The following is a 22793-nucleotide window of genomic DNA, read 5'->3' as shown; positions in this document are numbered from 1 at the left end:
GAGAAAGACAAATACCATATGATTTCATTCATATGTGGAATTTAAGAAATAAAACAGGTGAACATAGGGGAAGGAAAGGAAAAATAAAGTAAGATGAAAATTGACAGGGAGGCAAACCATAAGAGACACTGAACTCTAGGGAACAAACTGAGGGTTGCTGGAGGGGAGGGGCGTGGGAGAAGGAAGTAACTGGGTAATGGGTATTAAGGAGGGCAACTGATGGAATGAGCCCTGGGTGTTATATGCAACTGATGAATCACTAAACTCTACATCTGAAACTAATAAAAAAAATCTTAAACATGTGAAACAATAGGTTTTTTTGGCAAATTTTTCAAATTTATATAAAATGAGATAATGATTACAGATATATCATAAAATTAACAAATCAAGGAGATTTTTCTAAATAAATCACATTAGATTTAATAGTTTCTTCACTGATTCTTTGTACTGAGAAAGGGTATTTTCATTGTCCCCCTCGTTCTTAAGACTAACAACAGACTTTTTGTATTCTTCAACTTCTTTTGTAGCAAGGAGCTCTTCTTTATTTACTTCCAGATTTTTCTCAGCAGCTTTCATTTGGAGAAGTGTTTCCAGGATATTTTTTTCAGAGGAGCTATTGTTCCATACATACTCTTCCATGTCTGCTTCAGTCTTATCTTTCTCCCATTCTTCGGTTTTCTGAAAGGAAAAAATGAGTTCTGAAATCTGAGAAATACTATCCGAAAAACAAAGTTTTGTTTTTTGTTTTAGGGTAAGAGAATCTGCAAAATGTGGAGAGTCCCTGTCGACACTCTGCATGTAAACTTTGATTTCCCTCCCTTACAGCACTGCTATTCACCTGTACCAACTGTTTCAGGACCCCACACCCTACGATGTGACTACTCTGTTACCACTCACTAATTCTACCCACAGAATTTCTATTTTATCTGCCTTGCAAATTTCACTCACAACCAATACTGTTTCCCAAAAGATACAGAAAACTCATTTTTGTAACTTTCTAATCCCTAAACTCTAACACATCAACATTTCACATTTCTGAGGTTAAAAATAATAAAGAGTTGAGAAGAGACTGTATTTATCTTTGTAACATGCCTGTGGGGATGACAAGGAACACCAATTATTATAATAAAATAAAAAATATAAAATATATGTGTAATACATGATTTTTAGTCATAATGACTTCATATATTCTGGAATTTTATTTTGTTATTATCCTTATTTTCTGTTCCTTATAATGGAAACAGTTTTTGTTACTACTTGTTTTTTCTCACAAAAATTACTACTATGCTATTCTAGGGAACACTGTTAGGTTTTATAGTAATATAATTCAGATTTATGATTTAGTTGAAGATATAACATTCTGTGAAAAATCAAGGAACACAGTTAATAAATAATATGTCCTGGTTCAATGAAGTGCTGAATGCCAGCCACATTCTTTCCAAAGTAACACATAACATATTCTGAGCTATATGCTATTATAGAATCATCCAATATTCTTAAAACTTTTGAAGGTGGTAAACCCCTCAAATTATAACATTTTTGAAGTATTAAAAGAAAGACAGATTCGTAAGGCTGTCAAAAATATTTTGTCTCTGAAAACTCCTCTTGAAAGAGACCCCAACTTGAGTAGACAGAGCTCCAAGTCTGCTTAGAATTAAGTGAGACAGTGTCCGCTTCTGCCTCCCTCCCGTCCCCAACCTCACTGTTAGAGACCATGAAAAGAGAAAAAGCACTGGAAATTTGTCCCTCAAAGGGTAAAGAGGAACCCTGCCAACTGCAAACAGGCCACTGGGTATGCCATGGACTCAGCTAACCCCATTCGGGGTCACTGGAGGCCAGGAAAGAGTCTCCTCCACCACAGAGAACCACAAGAAAAAGAAATCCTCTTTTAATCCTTCAAACTGAGTATCCTTTCCTTCAAGATAAACCAAAAGGATGTGGAGTGTTTCCCCTGACCCTCAAATCCCTTAGCCAAAGTGGGGTATCTGTACTCACAACTCCTTACGTACTGTTTGCTCCACCTCCCGATCCTGAATTTATGGCTGAGGAAAATGTCTCAACTAATGTTCTAGAAATATATTACCTGGTTGAGAATCAACTCTATACCCCCTTTTTTTAATCTGGTAGTAAGGCTACAGGCGTGGCTGGGGGTGGGGTGGGTGGATAATGTGAAACAACTTCTTGTGCCCTGTGAGTACAAGCCTGTTGCAAATAACTTCTAATGGCCAAACTCCGAATTTTACATTAAAAAGAAAACTGACAAAATTATCCTACCCCACCTAATTTTTCTGTAATATTTGGGGAAGAAATAAATGTCAGCCCCTTAAAAAAAAAAAAACAAATGCCCTAAATTAAATGTATCCTTGGTCCTATCTACTCTTGGTAGGGCTTTAAATGCTAAGACAGTGTCATAGTTTCTTCATAATTCTGACAAATGAAGTATCTTTAAGATGCCAACAAATACATTATATAAGCATTAAGTAAAACAGTCAATCTATCTTATACTTTAAAAAAAAATTCCTAATCTACTTCATGCTTGACTGCTAGAAAACAATTAAGAGAAGCAATTAAGAGATTATTTAAAAAATTTTAACTTTCACCCAGGTTTTGTGGATTTTCTTACCTACTCTGAAACGGACACTTAAGAGAAAGAGGTAACCAAAGGAAATTCACTAGTAATTTCCAACATTTCATTTATCTTCTGCTTACATTTGGTATATGCAATTCTAGACTGCTCTGCCAAAGCGTTACAGGTGCACCATGATATTGATTCCCTCAGCCCTCAGGCGGCCAGGTGAGCCTGGAGGAGCGCGAGCACCCTCCTCCTTCATTCATCTCAGTAAAGAATTTTCTGTGTAGTGACACAAAAAAGGTTAGGAAATCCTGCACTAAGGGATAACGTACATTTACAGGAGAAAATTAGTACTATTTCAAATAGTCAGCGCTAAGTGAAAGTAACTACATTCTGTAGAAGGCATGGCTTCCTACTAATCCTATACAGACACAAAGCAGTGTCAGGCTTCAGCTGCAAGCTAAACAAAACCCATGTTTTCAACAATTCTAGTAACTTTAGTATCCAAACTCTGCACAGTTGAATATAAATTCCAAGATAATGATAGTAACAATACCAATAAATTAAATACTTACATGCCATGGACCTGAAATGCTTACATACATTATTTCATACAATTCCCATTAAAACCTACTGGATTAGATGTTAACATCTCTACGGAAAGAAAATTAAGTATTATGGAAGTTAAGTAGGGGGCCACAGCCACCTGCGAATGTTTCAGATTTCAGAATTTTTTGTATTTTAGAAAATCAATACGTGCATATACCATATATTTTGTAACATTTCCAGAGAAGGTCTACCGCCGGACTCCCTAAATCAAATACATTACCATTTTTGCAGCAACGTGTATGCAGTCATACTAAACGGGATAAACAAAGGCTATAAATAATTTTTCATCCATTCAGGTCTCATTTTGCCACCAAATAGGTTATAAAAAACTAGCAATTTCCAAAGCTTTTTGGGTTTCAGAGTTAGGGGGTGTATATGTGTGTTATGCTCAGGATCACACAGGGAGGTGGTATGATACAATATCTAATATGGGCTTTGGCATTTTACGGAACTCAGTTTAGATCCTAGCTTCATCACTTACTACTATGTAGGCTTGTGTTTCTAGAAGTGGCTCCAGGGATTCTTCTGTGGATTAAAAGAGATAAGGAATATCCATGTACTTAGAGCATCTGGCTCATAGTAAACACTAAATAAATGCTTGCTACTAATAACACAGCTTATTAAGATGAATGAAAGAGAGTGGGATTCAAATCCTTGTTAGCCTACCTACAAAATATGTTTCTATGTCAAGGGCATCACTACCCCTATCAAACAGTAAATTGAAACTTTCAACGTAAATATAAACACATACCAAACTGTCCAAATGTTCTGCAGTTATTCACACTCACAAAATTGTATCACTGATTTTTATAATGTTAGATAAAATAGTTACAGAAACAAGAGGTCTTTATTTATCACTGATATAAAGGTAATGTTTTTCATGATGCTTGTTACTTCACGTCTTTTTGATGAATGTTATCACTGATTAAATTTTCCCAGTTAATTGCCTGTTCTTAAAAATAACTAAGTTATCTCCAGTTTTCCTGCAGTCTCCTTTGGGTATAGGCTTTTTATGTCTAATCATAGATTAGAAAACACACACACACACACACACAAAATAGCATTCCTGTGGAAAAAAAAAAGAACAATTTAAAAAAGAAATTTATTTTTTTGAAGTCCTATATTAAGAGTAAGAAAATATCTTTACAACATCTTTAGAATGTCTGTTTCAAGAAGGAAAAATAAAAGCTAATTATTAACAATATATTTCTTTTTTGAGGGCAAACTTTTCTAGTCAATATATAAGTTTTCTAGTCAATATATACAAGATGAGGATCAACCAAATAGAGCTTGTCAGTGAAGAGAGAACAGAACTAACTGAAAGAAATGCTGGTCTATAAATGACATATTAAAAAGCTATTCTAAAACATTTTCTAATCTTTGTCAGTGATATAAAAGCAGTAATACTGTCCATAGTGCTTGTCACGTTAGAGTATTTTTCATTTCTGAGAGGTATAAATATAAAATCCTTGGGGCGCCTGGGTGGCTCAGTCAGTTAAATGTCCAACTCTTGATTTCAGCTTAGGTCATGATATCAGGGTCCTGGGATCGAGCCCTGAGTCGGGCTCCCTCCTCAGCCGGGAGTCTACTTGGGATCCTCTCTATCCCTCTCCTTCTCTCCCTCCCCCACTCTCACTCTCTCTCTAAAATAATAAATAAATCTAAAAAAAAAGGTATCAGACAGAGAATCAGTGATGCCTAGATGAATGTGAATTCTAGGCTGCAAGGATATGAGAAGGATCCTTCTGAAAATCCCCATTTTCTTTCCTGAGGGCATTTTCCAATTCTGTGTAAGACTGGCCACTTGGCTCATGCAGGATTCTACCTGGGAAAAGAGAAATAAGTGAAGTTTGAGCTGTTCCCCAGGGCTTTGTAAAACAGACTGGAACTGAAGAGCCCCAAACATGACTGGTTTTCATTCTGGGGTTATTTATGGGGAAGTTGGGGAGTCAGAATCAGGTCTCTAAAAAGCACAGTAAAATCCCCCATAATCTCATAGTGTTTAGGAGACAAAGTCCCACTAGAGGGAGGAAGTGTATTTTAAACGCACAACCAATCTCCGTTTTACAACACCTGCCAGATTTTGCTGCAAGGTTAGAGTTACCAAGCTAAGCTCAAAATTTCTGAAGAGTACAAACGACTCTTCAGCAGATGTGGAAGCTGATTCACCAAGTTCCCAGTCAAAAGCCTTGAAGGTTATGCCTAAGAAAAAGGAACAAATCAGAGCTGGACTAAATCTTACAAAAACTGCAGCCCAGCCCTGGTCTAGCTAAATCATTACTGGATTAAAATGATAAATCCCTGAACCTCTCTGCCTAAGACAAAAAAAGAGGAAATTCTTTCTGATGGATGACTGCAGTTGGAGCATCTATGTAAGAGTTGTCCTCCCAAGATTTGTTGGAACTTGTTAAGTAGAATCCCCGGGAATCTTTTTTTTTTTTTTTAAAGATTTTATTTATTCATTCATGAGAGACAGAGAGAGAGAGAGAGGCAGAGGGAGAAGCAGGCTCCCAAGGAGCAGGGAGCCTGATGTGGGACTCGATCCCAGGACCCTGGGATCATGACCCGAGCCGAAGGCAGACGCTTAACCATCTGAGCCACCCAGGCGCCCAATCCCCGGGAATCTTGGAGTGAATTAGTAAAATATAAAAAAGATTTCAGAATCCCATAGTTATAATCCCTTAGTACAGATCTATGTAACAATATAGTTTTGTGTTGCTCTGTTTTTGCATTTACTAATTCTGACTTCTGCTGTATCTAGACTGTTATTAATCCCATCCAATGATTTATTAATGTCTAGCATGCAAGAAAGTTACTCGACATTTGAAACATTTGAAAAGAAGAAAAATGTAATTAATAACCAAGGGAAAACAAATAATAGCAGAACTCCAGATGATCCAGATAATGAAGTTCGCAGACAAGAACTTTAAAATGACTAAGAATAAATGTGTTAAAGAAAAAAGAGGAAAAGATAATCAATACGAATGAAATAATGAAGAACTTCAACACAGAATTGGTATCCATAAAGAAACAGCAATTAAATGAACATCTGGAATTGAAAAACACAATATCTAAAATTAATAAATCACTGGATGAGATTAATAAGTCTAGATACAGCAGAAGTCAGAATTAGTAAATACAAAAACAGAGCAACACAAAACTATATTGTTACATATATCAGATCTGTACTATGGGATTATAACTATGAGATTCTGAAATCTTTTTTATATTTTACTGATTAACTCCAAGATTCCCAGGGATTCTAGTTAACAAGTTAAAAACTAATCTTGGGAGGACAACTCTTACATATTTCTTATAGACCGAATGCTTGGATCTCCCCACTCCGCGCCCCCGCCCTCCCGCCGGGCCATTCTTGTTAGAATGAACTTCCAAAGTGGTGGCATTGAAGGTAGGGTCATTGGGAGATGTTTAGGTCATGAGGTGAAGCCCTCATGAATGAGATTAATGCCCTTATGAAAGAGATTCCAGAGAAAGCCCTTGCCCCTTCTGCCATGTGAAGACACAGCAAGATGACAGTTGTTTATGAAACAGGAAGTGAGCCCTCACTAGACACCAAATCTGCCAATGCCTTGATCTTAGATATCGCAGCCTTCAGAAAAGCAAGAAACAAATTTGTGTTGTTTATAAACAGACCAGTCTGTGGTATTGTGTTACAGCAGCCTAAATGGAATAAGACAATGTCTTATACAAATAAAAATTAAAACTTATTTTTTAAGTTTGCAATAACAGATTTTGGGAAATTTAGTCTGGATCAGTGTTTCTTAAATAAGTGTATTTATTTAAAAACCTATAATTGTCACTATCAAAAATATAATTTTTCTATAATTTCTAACTTAAAAAAGTTATGGTGCTAAATTCACAAAAATAATCAGATACCATGTACTTCCTGGTGGAAGAACACAATACTAATTATGCAGCAGTTTAAAAAAAATCAAAATAGAATCTGACTAAGCCTCTAGATCCAACTATCAATTTAAAAAATTACACTATGGTGATACAATCAGCAAAATTCAAATGATGGGAAAGCCGACAGCAAACAAAACTCCAAGATTTCTTCAACAAATAAATTGCAAGGAAAGAGCTCAATAGACAAAGCTCCCTTTTGGTTTGTGACTGTTCCTGGGCACTCTTTCAAAAAACATTTACTGAGAACCTACTATGTGCTAGGCAGTACTAGGAGAAACAGGATGTCTCTAGGCACCCTGGCTAAAAACTAATGTTTCCATACCCAAATATTTTAGGAAAAGGGTACATATGCTTGATTGTATTAGGCATCTGCTGAAACTCCCCTTCAGATGAAATAAAAAACAGGGCTGGCAAAACCAAAAAATACCTCATTATTCAAATACAATTAATACTGACAGTGGAACAAAATCCAATTTATAAGCTAATCATTTTCTTTTTTTTTTCTAATCAATTCCTTCCTTCCTTCCTTCCTTCCTTCCTTCCTTCCCTCCCTCCCCTCCCTTCTTTCTTATAGAGAGAGAGAGGGCACGTGCTAGCAGGGGGAGGAGCAGAGGAAGAGGGACAAGCAGACTTAGTGCAGCATGGAGCCCAACTGGGGGCTCGATCCTATGACCCAGAGATCATGACCTGAGCCAAAATCAAGAGTCTAAGACTCAACTGACTGAGCCACCCACGCACCCCTAAGCTAATCATTTTCTATGAGGCTAAATACATTTTGTTTTTGTGATTTGAAGAAGTCTATTACAGAAAATTTCAAACACATACAAAAAGAATAGCACTATGTAAACTCTCATGTACCCATCAACCAGTCTCTCTCTCGCTTTTTTTTTTTTCAGAGATTTTATTTATTTAAGAGAGAGCGAGAGAGAGAGAGAGCACGAGTGGGGTAAGGGGCAGAGGGAGAAGCAGACTCCTGCCTGAGCAGGGAAGCCAATTCAGGGCTCCATCCCGGGACTCTGGGATCATGACCTAAGCTGAAGGCAGACGCTTAACTGACTGAGCCACCCAGGCACCCCAAGAGTTTCTTCTTTTGAAGTGTAGTTCAATGTATTAATTTTAAAGTATAAATAATAGCATATTCAAATTACTGGGTGGCAATTAAAAATACCACTAAGCTCAAATTGATCACCATTTAGGCAGAGTTTGATTAACCTGTAAACTCCTATTTTAATACTTTAACCACTAAACATTCATAATTTTAGCATTTAATTGTAAGTGTGAGTGTGTATATAATATATACACATATGTCTGGGCTCTCTTTTCTTCCCTGCCTACAATGAGAGAACCTGCTCTGACTACAACCCTAGAGGAAGCAACCTTCCATTCCACATGATCTGTTTTCTTTTCTACAATTGGTTCAATTATTCATTCACTCAATAAATATTTATTGCACAACTGTGCCATCCTGAAACTGCCAGTCTAGTAGGAAACCTGGAGGTGAGTAGGAGCCAGTCAGATGGAAGACTGTGATCCCAGCAGAGAAAACAGCATCCACAAAGACCTGGAGGTAGCAAAGAGCTCAGTACATTCAGGGAATCGAATGAAGGCCAAGGTGAGGAAAGTAGCATGGGATGAGTCTGAATAGCTATTAGAATACTTACTTTAGAATACTTACTATGTACGTCAGCACCTTACATACATTAATTCACTTAACTTCCAAAACAACCCTATGAGGTAGTACTATTACTATCGCCCAGAGCAGTTAAATAATTTGCCCAAATCACACTGCTTGTTCGTGGTAGAACAACATATTCCAAGGAACAGAGACACTGTAAAAAAGAATATAAAGACCAAAAGAATAATTTAATTGAACCTATCACCTTTTTTCCCCTTTAAGTATTCTTTTTTTTTTTTTTTTAAGATTTTATCTATTTATTTGACAGAGAGACAGCAAAAGAGGGAACACAAGCAGGGGGAGTGGGAGAGGGAGAAGCAGGCTTCCCACGGAGCAGGGTGCCTGATGCGGGGCTTGATCCCAGGACCCTGGGATCATGACCTGAGCCGAAGGCAGACGCTTAATGACTGAGCCACCCAGGCGCCCCTGGTCAGTGTATTCTGATGTAACAGAAGGCAAAGAAATAGCTGTTCCACTGAACACACAAAGTTGTTACCTTCCACCATCTTATTTACAGCTCCCTTTGCCTAGAACATGAATCATAGTAATATTCCACTTCTCATGATTACAAGTAAGCCATTGTGCTATATGAGGAAAAACAGTTTAACCATTAGAAAAAATCCAAGTTATCTGAAAAATCATAAAAAATAAGAAGAGAGGTAAATATCCATAATGGATTAAAAAAGAAAAAAAACCCTGCCAATTCTTTCAGTTACCACGGCCAAATGTTTAACTGAATATGTCAAGGAACTCAAGTTAATTCAGATTGGTTTTTAAAAAATTTACTGAATGCTATTTGGCCAGACATTGTACTAGGGGTTGGGAATACAATGATAAATGAAATGTACAGTCCTTGGCCTCAGCAATCTCACAGTCTAACAGGGCCAGCCAGACAGGCATATGGACAATTACCATAAAAGTAGTAAGAATGCTAACAGGAGGAGTGGAAAAGGATGCACAGATAACTTCTAAGACAGGTTACATCGGAAGTGTATTAAAAAGATTCCTATGAATTTGCAAGGCTGATCAATCTGAAAAAGGGAGCATAAGCAGAAAGAACAGCATATACAAAGTTATAAAAGAACACATTATGTTCATTATGGCTGAGATATAGAATATACAGCCTATATTTCCTGAGTAACTGGTAATGAGGTGGCAAATTGTTGTGAACAGACAGGCTAAGTAGTTCAGATTTTATCCTGGGTAAGAGCACACCACTCACTGAAGGACTTTATAAAGGAGTAAGACACAACAGACTTGCTTTTTAGAAACAATTCCTTTAACAGCAATCCAGAAGACGGATGAGAGGGGGAAAATCAATAAGGCTATTACAGTTAAAAGATGATGAAGACTCCCATTAGGGTGGCAGCAGCAGGCATCAAGAGGAGAAAATAGTTTTAAAGGATGTAATATGACGTCCTGCCTGACAGCAAAGAGATATAAGTGTCATCTTCACTGCACCATCATCCAAGAACCTAAAACACCTGCCTACTGCCTGAAACATCAAGTCAAAAAAGTCTGTTTGTACCCAGACAAATTTTCTTGCCCTTCTCATTCTAATTCCCATCCCGCACCCTTCGCTCTGATACTAGATACATATACAAAAACCGTCTTAAAAGAGATACACCAGCCTTCTAATTAGTTTCTTTATTAACAAGACCCAAAGACTGGGGAAATTATTCACAATCAGAACTTACATCAGACTCACTTGTGGAGACTTTGAAACGAAACCCTCCCGAGTCTCACCACTAGAGATTTTAATTCTGTAGTGTTCACATATCTGTAGTTTAAAAAAGCTTGCCAGGTGAGTCTAATGCAACCCCCGGCTGAAAACAGGTTACAGAGATAAATTTTCTTTCTTTCTTTTTTTTTTTAGGATTTTATTTATTTATTTGACAGGGAGAGAGCACAAGCAGGGGGAGCAGCAGAGGGAGAGGGAGAAGCAGGCTCCCCGCTGAGCAGGGAGCCCTATGCGGGGCTCGATCCGAGGACCCCGGGATCATGACCTCAGCTGAAGGAAGACACTTAACCGACTGAGCCACCCAGGTGCCCCTGGAAATAAATTTTCAACTGTCAACTGTTCAGTTTGAGAAGACAGTAAACTAGCAGCTACAGTTCAGGTTTGATTTCATCTCTTATTTCATAATCTTTTTAATGGAAGTCAAAGTTGAACAACACTAAATATGATACCATGGGAAGAATATGAAACTTTGAAGCTGCAGTTCAAGTCTTGAGTCCCTCAGCTAACAAACTCTGTAACCTTGAGCAAAGTACGTATCTCTAAATCTTGATTGCTCAATTTATATCATGAAGAGGTTGTAACAGATAAATGTGATTCCTGATCTTCAAAGTCAGTACTAATTTAAAATGGGTGGACACATTAAACGCTTTTGTGTTCAGAAAAAAGACAGCATTTTAAAGCACTTTTTAAAAATGGAGCTTCTCTGCTGTGAATTGTGTAAGACTGATGAATCATAGACCTGTACCCCTGAAACAAATAATACATTATATGGTAATTAAAAAATAATAACAAATTAATTAATTTAAAAAAAAATGGAGCTTCTCTCCCATCCCTCACCCTCTTTTTGGTTTCCTTTTTATTTTCATCCAAGGTGATCATTTGGAAAGCAGAGGTAAAAAAGAAGTCAGAGACACAGGTGACTCTCAGAGCAACACTATAAAACAAAGGCCAAGGGGAGCCTGGGTGGCTCAGTCAGTTAAGTGTCTGACTCGTGATCCTGGCTCAGGTCATGATCTCAGGGTTGTGATATCAAGCCCCCCATCTGGTTTGGCGCTGGACATGGAGCCTGCTTAAGATTCTTTTTCTCTCCCTCTGCCTCTCTGCTTCCTCTCTAAAAATTATAATGATGATAATAACAATAATAATAATAAAATAAATAAAACAAAGGCCAGATGTGCTATTTGGAATCAAGGAAAAGGTAGCAAGTAAGCACTCTTTATTGTTATTGGTCTATCACAAATGCTCACACTCATCATGGGAATTCAGTTAATGTGTTTAGTTATTTTTTTTTTAATAAACACTGTAGTATTAGTTTATGCATAGTTTACACAGAAGTTTATGCATAAATACATTTCACATGAAAGAGATGCACCCTGTTAGAGCAGCCATTATTTTTCTAGGATATAGAGGATATTGACATTGTCAAATATAAATTAGCATCAGGAAATAAACTCATAGAGGGCGCCTGGGTGGCTCAGTCGTTAAGCGTCTGCCTTCGGCTCAGGTCATGATCCCAAGGTCCTGGGATCGAGCCCCACATGGGGCTCCCTGCTCTGCGGGAAGCCTGCTTCTCCCTCTCCTACTCCCCCTGCTTGCGTTCCTGCTCTCGCTGTGTCTCTCTCTGTCAAATAAATAAATAAAATCTTAAAAAAAAAAAAAAGGAAATAAACTCATAGAAGCAAACATTTGTGGAGAACTTCCAAAACAATGAAGAATTAAGAATACTTTTTAAGTATTTGAAAAAACATAATCAAATGAAAAACAAACCTACATAATAAATCATACATCCATGAAAATTAAGTATCTCAAACTGTTACAAAGATATTTCTTATAAACTGGGCACAATTATGATTGATTATTAATAATTTTATTAATAGAGAATTATTAATTTATACCAGTAAGCTAATTATTGCTAACATCTAACAAGTAGGCTACATTTTATATTACTAAAAAGGGAGTTGGTTACTTTGTCACTGCACTTTTGAAGATGAAAACCTTCTACTTCAAAAGTCCATGGAAATCTAAAAGAATGAACAGCTGTTTTAAACATTTAGTGTTCTTATCTAGCACTGACCTAGATACTCTGAAGAACAAAAGAGAATAAGATTGGATACATGCTAATGAGGCCCTTATGATTAGTTAGACAAAACATACATGGAACAACAAAAACACACATGGAAAACAGTCCATGGCACAATCATCTGTAGTCAAGGGCCCTAGTAACCAACATAGAAGATAAGACAGTATAACTTGCTATTTATGTGAAGTAAGAATTACACAAAGAATAAGAGGCTCAAATACATCTGTTGAGTTAATATCCAAAATACATAAAGAACTCATAACAACTCAAGCAGAAAAACAATTTAAAAATGAGAAGATCTGAATACCCATTTTTCCAAAGACATACAGATGGCCAAAAGACACATGAAAAGATGCTCCGTATCAGTCATCAGTGAAATGCAAATCAAAAGCACAATGAAAGAACACTTCACACCTGTTAAAATGGTTATTCTCAAAAAGACAAGAAATAACAAGTATTGATAAGGATGTAGAGAAAACGGAACCCTTGTGCACTGTTGGTGGGAATGTAAACTGGTGCAGCCGCTGTGGAAAACAGTATGGAGGTTCCTCAAGAAATTAAAAATAGAACTATCATAAGATCTAGCAATTCCACTTCTGGGTATAATTCCGAAGAAAAGGAACATTAACCTGAAAAGATACCTGCACCCTCAAGTTCACTGCAACATTATTTACAGTAGCTAAGACATGGAAACAATCTAAGTGTCCACTGATGGATAAATGGATAAAGAATTAAGTGTGTGTGTGTAAACATACATACATATACACTATGGACTATTATTCAGCCATAAAAAAGAAGGAACTCCTGCCATCTGTGACAACATGAATGTCTTGAAGGCATTATACTAAGTGAAAAAAGAGAAAGATAAATACCATATAATCTTACTCATCTGTGGAATCTAAAAAACCTCGACTCACAGAAACAGAACAAATTGGTAGTTGCCAGAGGTTGGGATTGAGCAAAGTAAGTGAAGATGGTTAAAAGGTACAAACTTCCAATTATAAAGTAAATCATGGGGATGTAATATACACCATGGTGACTATAGTCACTAACACTGTACTGTGTATTTGAAAGTTGCTAAGAGTAAATTTCAGAAGTTCTCAACACAAGAAAAAAACATTTGTAACTATACGTAGTGATGAATGTTAACTAGACACACTGTGATTATTTCACAATATATATGTATTGAAGCATTATGCTTTATACCTGAAACTAATATAATGTTATACACCAATTATATCACAAAAAAATAGGCTCAAAGCAGGTATCAACTGAAACCTTGAAGGATATTAAGTAGAAAAAATTAAAAAATAATAAACTATACAACAACACTTCTGTAATATTTACTACTAAACCTTATTTCTACTAGTGTTCCTCAATGGAAAAGACAAAGTCTTCCTCCTTATATATTAATCCCCATATGCAACAACACCAAGCAAATAATAGGCAACCAGTAAATATTCACCCATCAATCAATAAACAGTTCATTTTAATGAAAGCACACCTGACACTTGCCATATGGATGGTTTACTATTTCATAAACATTAAAAAAGTGAAAGAGGTACCTTTTCAAACAACTAGTAAAATGCTACCTCGGCTCAATTTTGCCCCCTGGATACAATTCTACACTCTGTAAATAAGCTATACAACCTGTTCACAATCTGGCTCTGTCTTGTTTTTCTAGTCTCACCTCCTTACCTCTGCCCTGTCAGTCTTACACCCCAGCCACACCAAACTTCTGCCTGCTCTCTACATCCACAAGGTGAGAGTCCTTCACCCACTTCTCTAATACATACTCCTACTTATCTTCCAAAACCAGTCACCACTTCTGGAGAAGCTTCCAGGGAGAATTAATCCTTGATGGTGCCTCTCCCAGCACTGTGTTCCTACCTTTGTTACTGAGTGAAACAGACTGTATTATAACCACTGGTTCTCTCCAGAAATAAAGGTACCTAAAGGCAGAGGCTCTTTCATTTTCATAGTCCGAGCAATACCTATCACTGTACCTGGTACACAAGAACAAAATCATTGTTGAATGCAGGGAAGAGTAAACAACATTACAAACATCATTCAAGAGTTCTTTAATATAACCTGGAAATGTATGTGTATGTGAGCACACACATCACAACGAACTCATAAACCAACAAATTAAATGGTGAGTATGGAGCTGCAAAAGGACTCTTCATTTTTATCAGATATATTTGCCATAAGGTCCCCTTTAAAAATGAACTCTCTGTTTAAAAAATTTTATTATTTGATAGAGAGAGAGGGAAAAGCAGGATCCCCACTGAGCAGGGAGCCTGACATGGGGCTCAATCCCAGGACTGGGATCATGAACTGAGCCGAAGACAGACGCTTAACCTACTGAGCCACCCAGGCGCCCCTGAACTCTTTACTTTAAAATGATCTCTTTACTTCAAAAATGAACTCTTACTGATTATGAAATTATCTGACTCAGAAGTTTTTGTTACATGACTTTTAAGAACCTATTTATTACAAAGCTAGATGTATTCTTTTTTTTAAGACTTATTTATTTGACAGAGAGAGACACAGCGAGAGAGGGAACACAAGCAGGGGGAGTGGGAGAGGGAGAAGCAGGCTTCCCGCCGAGCAGGGAGACCAATTGTGGGGCTCGATCCCAGGACCCTGGGATCATGACCTGAGCCGAAGGCAGACACTTAACGACTGAGCCACCCAGACACCCCAAAGCTAGATGTATTTTTGAATGGCAATAAGACTATTATGGAATCCAAATAAGACAGTCAAAAGTTCAAATTTAAAAAAGGAACTATTAGTAATTAAATATCAAAATCATTCAAGAACCCTTGGAATTTGATTTCAGATCTCTTCATTTTTAAGTGCTTTTTTCTTGCCCCAGTGTCTATCTTTTGTGCAAATCATTTTGCAAAATGTTTCATCTGATCATTGCTTAACCAAATTACTTGTGGAAAGTTTAAAGAATATCATTCAACAATGTTAAAATTTAGGAAGTTTTGTTATTACCAGTCATGTCAGAATGCTCAGTAGGATACCTGTTCTAAAAATTCAAATACAACATCGCACAGATCTGATTACCTAAAATCTCTGTCAAGTTAAATGGGAATAAATGAATTTGAAATCTGAAGATAAATCTTTCTTCCTTTTAGTATTAACAATATTAATAGCCACCATTTACTGAGAGCCCACTACTTGCCAGAAATTTCATGCAAATTCTATCCAAAAACCCTTAGAAGAAAACTGAACCTCAGAGCCCAAATGGCTGGCCAAAGCTACATAAGTAAGAAGTAATGGAATTCAAATCCATCATATCCATCCAGGTCTATCAGGTTCCACAGGATAAAGCTTAATTCACTCCTATGCTAACAACATGTCATACTGAAATACTGAAACAAATTTCTAAAACTCTCTTTGCTTTGAACTGCCGAAGGATAAATGGTCTAGGGTGTCTGTCTCTTACCACGTCCTAGCAGTGCCATAACCATTCTTTAACACGTTGCTTGAAGTCTATGGTATGTGAAATCTATGCTTTTTGAAGTCTACTTTGATACTTCCAAAGTTAAACTGTTTAGAATAGAATACACTAGTAAATTCCTTATCCTGAGGTCTAGATGAGCACGTTTTCATAGAAGTTTCCAAATTGTGTGATACATAAAACTACCAACTACTTTTCCCTCAACACTTAGAGGTAACCTCCACAAAAAGGTTAAAAAGCCAGAAAATCAAGAGCAGCTTACTTTTAGGTATTAAATACTCTGAAACTAGTTAAAAAATAAAGAAATGGATTAAAAGGGGGCTCCTCAAAATATGTGATTAAATACCAGGTGGTAACATCAATTTCAAGTCTGAATCTCCAAGGAAGGGAAGTGAAGGAAAAAAGAACTTCAATTCAATAAAAATTCTGTTCCACCAGCTCTGCAAAATTTCATGGCTCATCTGCATTCTCTTAAAGCTTCTACACTGATGGTACTTATTTAGAAAGGATCAAGAGCCAAGTTTAATATAGAAATTCTTTAACTATATCTGTTTAGGACAGATGTATGTGGCTACTTATTCTGGCATCAAAGTAATTAGCATTAAAGATCAAAGACCACTTACGTTGATCCAAACTTGTTTGGATTCTATGTCATGGAACCACAGAAAGAATCCAGTAAGTCAACTTTCACTGAATTTAGTTATGCCTGTCATTTCCTTTGGGGCAAATTCATTTTACAGGCTGCTGGCAAAAGAGGTTCAAAACTGGTTGGCTTTTATTGTTTGATATTAACTCTTTCAGGATCAGCCATAGAGCTGTAGCTAATTCAGCCATGTTGCTGGTTCAAAAGAGAACTTAATTATGTTAAGCCAAAAAGGCATTTATAAAATCAACTGACAGGAAAGAGAGATTAACTGCTATTATGATGTTGCTCCTGAAGCCAGGAACTAGAAAATCCGGATGAATTATGATAATTAGAATACCTCAGAAGAAGAAAAGCTACCAGCTACTTTTTGTTCTTTACTAACCTGGTAACAGAATTTTCTTTTCTTTTATTTTCCACTTATGCTCTTGTGCTACAGTTTTACTATTCATATGAAGGGAATGCTGTGAGCAGTCTGGAGAATGGTCGCATGTGTTCACTCAATTGTATTATCTCTGGGATGGCAGGAGATTCCCAAGGGCATCTAATCCAACTACCTATCCAAAGAGAGTGATCCTCTCACCACCATAATCCCACTAAGTACCCAACGGATGGAACGTTCTCTACCTATTAAAAGTAGCCGAAGGACGCCTGGGTGGCTCAGTCGGTTAAGCGGCCGCCTTCGGCCCAGGTCATGATCACAGGGTCCTGAGACCGAGTCCCACATCCCTCTCTCTTCCTCTGCTTGTGCTCTGTCAAATAAATAAAATCTTAAAAAAAAAAAAAAAAAGTAGCCTACTCCATCTTTAGAGGACTCTCTTAGAAAGTTTGTACTCAGTGAAAAAGTCTGTTTCCCTATTGCTTCTATTAAAACTCAATAAACCCAGTCAGACACAAGAATATTTTTAATACTATTTAAATAATTAATTGCCCTTAACTGTCCCTAATGTATGTAGTGAAATGTTCATACAAAAGGCTATATATTAACTAAAAATTTTAATAAATATTTAAAATACCTTTCTTTAAAGTTTTGGGGCTTTGTTATACAGTTTATTTGAACAGCAGGATGCATTCTAAATTCTCAAGTTATACAGATGAACTCTCTTCCATAACTTTGATAACTTTCAGCCAAAGTCAAACGAAAGAAAAAAAAAATAAAAAAATTTAAATCTTCCAACCAAAGACAGAAACTGAATTTTAAAGGCATTTAGTCATCTGATTTCTGTAAGGTCCAGAGATGGACTGTGTAATCTATTTCAAGGTCCTCATTTTCAATGTCAGTAGAAGTTATTTATAACATTTCATACATCCGTAGTTTAGTGGCTCATTAAACCCTCAACTGAGTACTTGCCAGAGTTTTGAAATGTTAACACCATCTAAATTACACTGACAAAATTATTAAACATTCACACACAATCACTTACCCAAGACTCATGGTATAAAACTGTTAGCAGATACATTGCATAATCATAATTCTGTCTCTTTAAAGGGCACCTGTAAGAGAAAGGGAGGGAAGTCAAAATTTTAAAAATTCAGTACATAAAATAATTTGCAAAATACACAAATACTAAATACAAAGGATAACTTATATTCAGGTATTCCCTATCTTCAGGAAATATCCTACCTTTAGGAAAATTGTGTTCTTGGACTAAGAGAAGTCTACGTCAGTCACCACTTAAGGTTATTGAAAACTGGTGTTGCTTTGATTTATTTTGTATGTATTTTTTTTAATTCTCTTTGCTTTCATCACTAATGGAGCTATTTGTATCTGATAATAGTTTTATACTATTTTTAATATGACTGTGTCCAATCCAGATGCCCTTTACAATCTCAGGGCTAACAGTCTGCTGGACAGTGTGAGTGTACTTACTGAGTTCATTTTAAAAACAGAGATAGACTGATGACAGATGCTAATCAAAATGCTCATCTTGACTTCTCCAGAGCCAAGTTTTTAAAAAATGAGCTACACTATTCAATGCTGTATTGAAGTTGCTGTATTTAAAATGGAATTAAAGACCTAATATTAGATAAAACTTCTACATAAATATGAGATAGCAAGTTTAGCTTTTAGATTAATAAAATAATATAGAAAAGGAAATCATTAATTCCAATTTCTTTAAATATAAAATAAAACCATCATATGACAGGGGCACCTGGATGGCTCAGAAGGTTAAGCGTCTGCCTTCAGCTCAGGTCATGGTCCCAGGGTCCTGGGATCGAGCCCCGCATCGGGCTCCCTGCTCCATGGAAAGCCTGCTTCTCCCTCTCCCACTCCCCCTGCTTGTGTTCCCTCTCTCCCTCTCTCTCTGTCAAATAAATAAATAAAACCTTAAAAAAAAAAAAACCATGTGACAAATGACTTTAATGGTACTCTTATTCTATACTTAGGTTTAATAGTTCTCTAAATAGTTGCTACCATAAAGCACACACACACTGACACTTGAAAACTTAGGGGAAAAAAAATTGTCAAATATTTATAGAATTTCAAAGAGCAACATTTTAAAGGTATTTTTAAGTTGCACAAACTAAAAAAGAGTATTACTAATATATTTCCAATCTATTTTCCCCCCTACAGTAATTATCTGAAACCAGGGTTCCCAAGCTCTTTCCACCCCACATTGTTGCAATCATTTATATATGCCATGCTTCTTCCCACCACTAAGAAGGAGGATATAAAACCTAATTGATATTGACACCTCAAAATGCTTTAAAATTGGAATAGGAAGGGAGAGAAGATTTATCTCCCACTTGCTTTTCTCTAAAGGCAGGTCTTTATATTTTGACATAATTTAGAAACAGCCAAATATGATAAGATAGAAATAAAATAACCCTGGGACACTTGGGTGACTCAGTCGGTTAAGTGTCTGACTCTTGATTTTGCTCAGGTCATGATCTTGGAGTAATGAGATCAAGCCCCATGTCGGGCTCCGTGCTAGGCATGGAGTCTGCTTAAGATTCTCTCTCTCCCTTTCCCCTCTACCCTTCCCCCTTCTACAAAAAGAAATAAAATAACCCTTTTGTAAAAACATACCAATAACCCATCTTCACCTCAAATGACCTAATTTATAAATTTAATACTGTCTTTATGAAGTAAATTCACTAAAATACTTATTTACAAAATTGCCTAGGTAAATTAAATTTCCGTATTTAATCATTTAAATTTTGAACTGTAAGATCTTTGACTTTGTAAAAACCTGTTTAAACCTTAATCACTAGCAAATCATACTTTTGTTCTCTTCTAACATCTTCCCTGGGTCTTACATGCATGGATATATTAGAATCAATACTGAAAAATAACAACAATAATTTAACAAGGCAGTCAGGCAAGCCTCTCCATGTCCATAAAGAGGATATCAACAGTAGACTAGTGTGAAGATATTAAACACATAAATTGGACAACTTCACTGACCTAATACGTTAATGAAAGTTGATATAAAAGGCTACCCCGATTTTCAATATCATTTCTTAAGAAAAGGACTGCCAGGGGACTAGAAGACAATAAAACAACACAATGACCATCTGCTGAACTTTCTTTTTTTTTTAAGATTTTATTTATTTATTCGACAGACAGAGAGCACAAGTAGGCAGAATGGCAGGGAGAGGGAGAAGCAGGCTCTCTGCTGAGCAGGGAGCCGGACGTGGGGCTCGATCCCAGGACCCCAGGATCATGACCCGAGCCAAAGGCAGCTGCTTAACCGACTGAGCCACCCAGGCGCCCCTCTGCTGAACTTTTCTTTACCTGTCTGTTCTGATAGTAAGTACATCTGTAGTCTTGCAGTATCGCTCTCCCACAAGTTTAATAAGTTTTTTCTTTGCATGATCATCTAAATTCAAACTGGAAAGTTTAACCTTAAAAATACAAGAAAAAGTTATTTGAAAAGAATTATTTCAGATAGTTTGTTTAGTGAAAAAAAAAACAGTAGCGATATTATTTATATTAGCGTTAAACCAACCAAAAAGAAACTTTTGCCACGCTGCAGCTGCACTCTTGTCTATACAGAGTTAGCAACTGGCATGCATTATGAAGCCTTATCTTACTTATGGAAAAAAAAAGAGAAGCAGAGTAAACTGTTTCGAGTTCTTCATAAGTTCTGGGCATTAGCACCTTTCCTGAAAGAACCAACAACAAATCTCTTAAATAAATGAAATTACAGCTTATGAGTAGCACAAAGAATTAAACTCAATTAGTATTAGTAAAGCTGGAATATAAGAATAAATGGATAAAACAAAAAGGCTTTAACACATTTCCACCATGCAATTATGAGACCTTTATCATTGCAACTAGTTTAGGGGTATTTATTTTAAAAGGTACAGGTATCTCATGGAGGCTGGAATACAGCATTCATGAAGGATCAAAACATTTGAAATAATTCAGTTCAACATTTCTCAAAATGTTAATACTAGTCCCAGAGACTGCCAAGAAGAATTATTTGTCTAAAAAAGCTATTTTTGTTGAATACATTCAGAAAATATGGAGTTAAATTGGGTTCTTTATAGAAGGATTTCTTAGAAGAGGTAATATGCTAATGAGCATTCTGAAATTTCAAGATGCAGGGTTCTCATGTAACAATTCCCAAATTTATTTGACCTCATATTCTATTTTTCAAGGGACAGTTCATGGAATCAGTCTTCCCTAAAATATATTTTGGAAAATGCTGGACTACATGAACACACTTTTTAATTTGCAGAGAATTATGGCATGGGCTGAAGGTATCTAAAAGATGACTAGGCTTGACACAGAAAAATAGGTTAGGTACTAGAATACAGTTAGATAAGGTAAACCACAGACTGTTTTCCATGGACAGCATTAAAGAATAGGAAAGATCCATAACTATATGAAGAAAAAAAAAGGTTACTAAGATTTTAAAATCACATCCACTTCTCTCTAGCTTCAATAACCCTGCACTTCCCTCAAGACATTATAGCATAAGAGCTTATTTATTTTTCCATTTTTCCCACTAGACTGCAAGCCCTTGAGGATAAGAATGGTATCTGTCCTATTTTTGGCAATGGCCTAGCACTTAAATAACATACGACATGTATTTGTTGAATGAACACATAAATGGAAAAAAGAAAGGATACATTATTTTTTTTAAGCACCATGAATTTTTATTTGAACTACAGAAAATATAGGAAATAAATAAATAATTAGAAATACACTTTTAAAGAACATATGCAGGAAAAACATTGACTATTAAGTATCAACCCAACAGAATGGTCCTATGTGCAGGCAGTGCAAATTACCACAGTCCCCTGGAAAGAACATGTATCAACAACTAGGTTATCAGCTTGAGGGATAAAATAAGAATTACTATAATTCTGATTATTAACAATATAAGAAAATAGTAAAATGAATCTACATTATAATTATAAAAATATTTGTACATATGCATGCATACAGATACAGTACAGAGAAACGATAGTTCTTACATTAGAATAAGAGAATGGAATGATTTTTTCCTTTTAAAACTCCCTTCAATGTAGTTATGTTCATCAATAAATTTAAAAATTTACCATTTAAAAAATTTAAGTGTTCTAGCCTTTTATGTAAGTAGTCCAAAAAATGGCAGCAATGCTGATTACCGTAACTGCTTTAAAACTTACATTCACATTAACATTTTAATATTCAAAAATTATATTGAGCTTATGCCAGAAACTCAAATATTTTAGAAAGAGCTATGTGGTACACTCACGCCACCTGCTAGCACTGAACGGCACTGCAAAACTGTAGTCTTTAACCTAGACTAATAGTCTGACTCTGAAGTTGAGCAGCATTCACGACCATTCTTTTCCCAGAATTCAAAAGAATGCTTGGACTTTTCTTTTTTCAATTTGCTACATTTTAAAGAATCAATACCATACTATTAACATTATCCCCAAAACAACACTGACATTTCAAATCATAGGAGGTCATGGTTATGTGTATGTATTTTCAAATGCCCATATTTTAATTAAAAGCTACATAAACTGAGAAATGTCTAATTGTGTCAACTATCTTCTCTATTTAGAAACACAGTACAGTTAGTTAAAGAACTATATAGTTCTATACAAAAGACAAGACCTGGGTTTGATTT

At 36.2% G+C, this 22793-nt stretch overlaps 1 protein-coding gene across 1 annotated transcript in view; it reads right to left on the bottom strand.

Annotated features, from left to right (window-relative positions):
• Positions 1 to 394: 394 nt before the first annotated feature.
• MRPS35 (mitochondrial ribosomal protein S35) overlaps positions 395 to 22793 on the bottom strand; it is a 43485-nt gene continuing 21086 nt past the window's right edge. Inside the window, exons 6-8 of the mRNA XM_006740827.3 lie at positions 20459 to 20568; positions 18144 to 18213; positions 395 to 678 (exon numbers count right to left, since the gene is read on the bottom strand). Of these exons, the coding sequence (XP_006740890.2) occupies positions 409 to 678; positions 18144 to 18213; positions 20459 to 20568 (450 nt within the window). The 3' untranslated portion in view covers positions 395 to 408. The remainder of the gene's footprint in view (positions 679 to 18143; positions 18214 to 20458; positions 20569 to 22793) is intronic.

Source organism: Leptonychotes weddellii, chromosome 5 (assembly GCF_054177405.1).
Source record: "Leptonychotes weddellii isolate Sample4059 chromosome 5, ASM5417740v2, whole genome shotgun sequence".
In the NCBI taxonomy this organism is placed as follows: domain Eukaryota; kingdom Metazoa; phylum Chordata; class Mammalia; order Carnivora; family Phocidae; genus Leptonychotes; species Leptonychotes weddellii.
The sequence above is the reverse complement of the archived record's forward strand: the minus strand, read 5'-3'. Positions and strand labels throughout refer to the sequence as shown.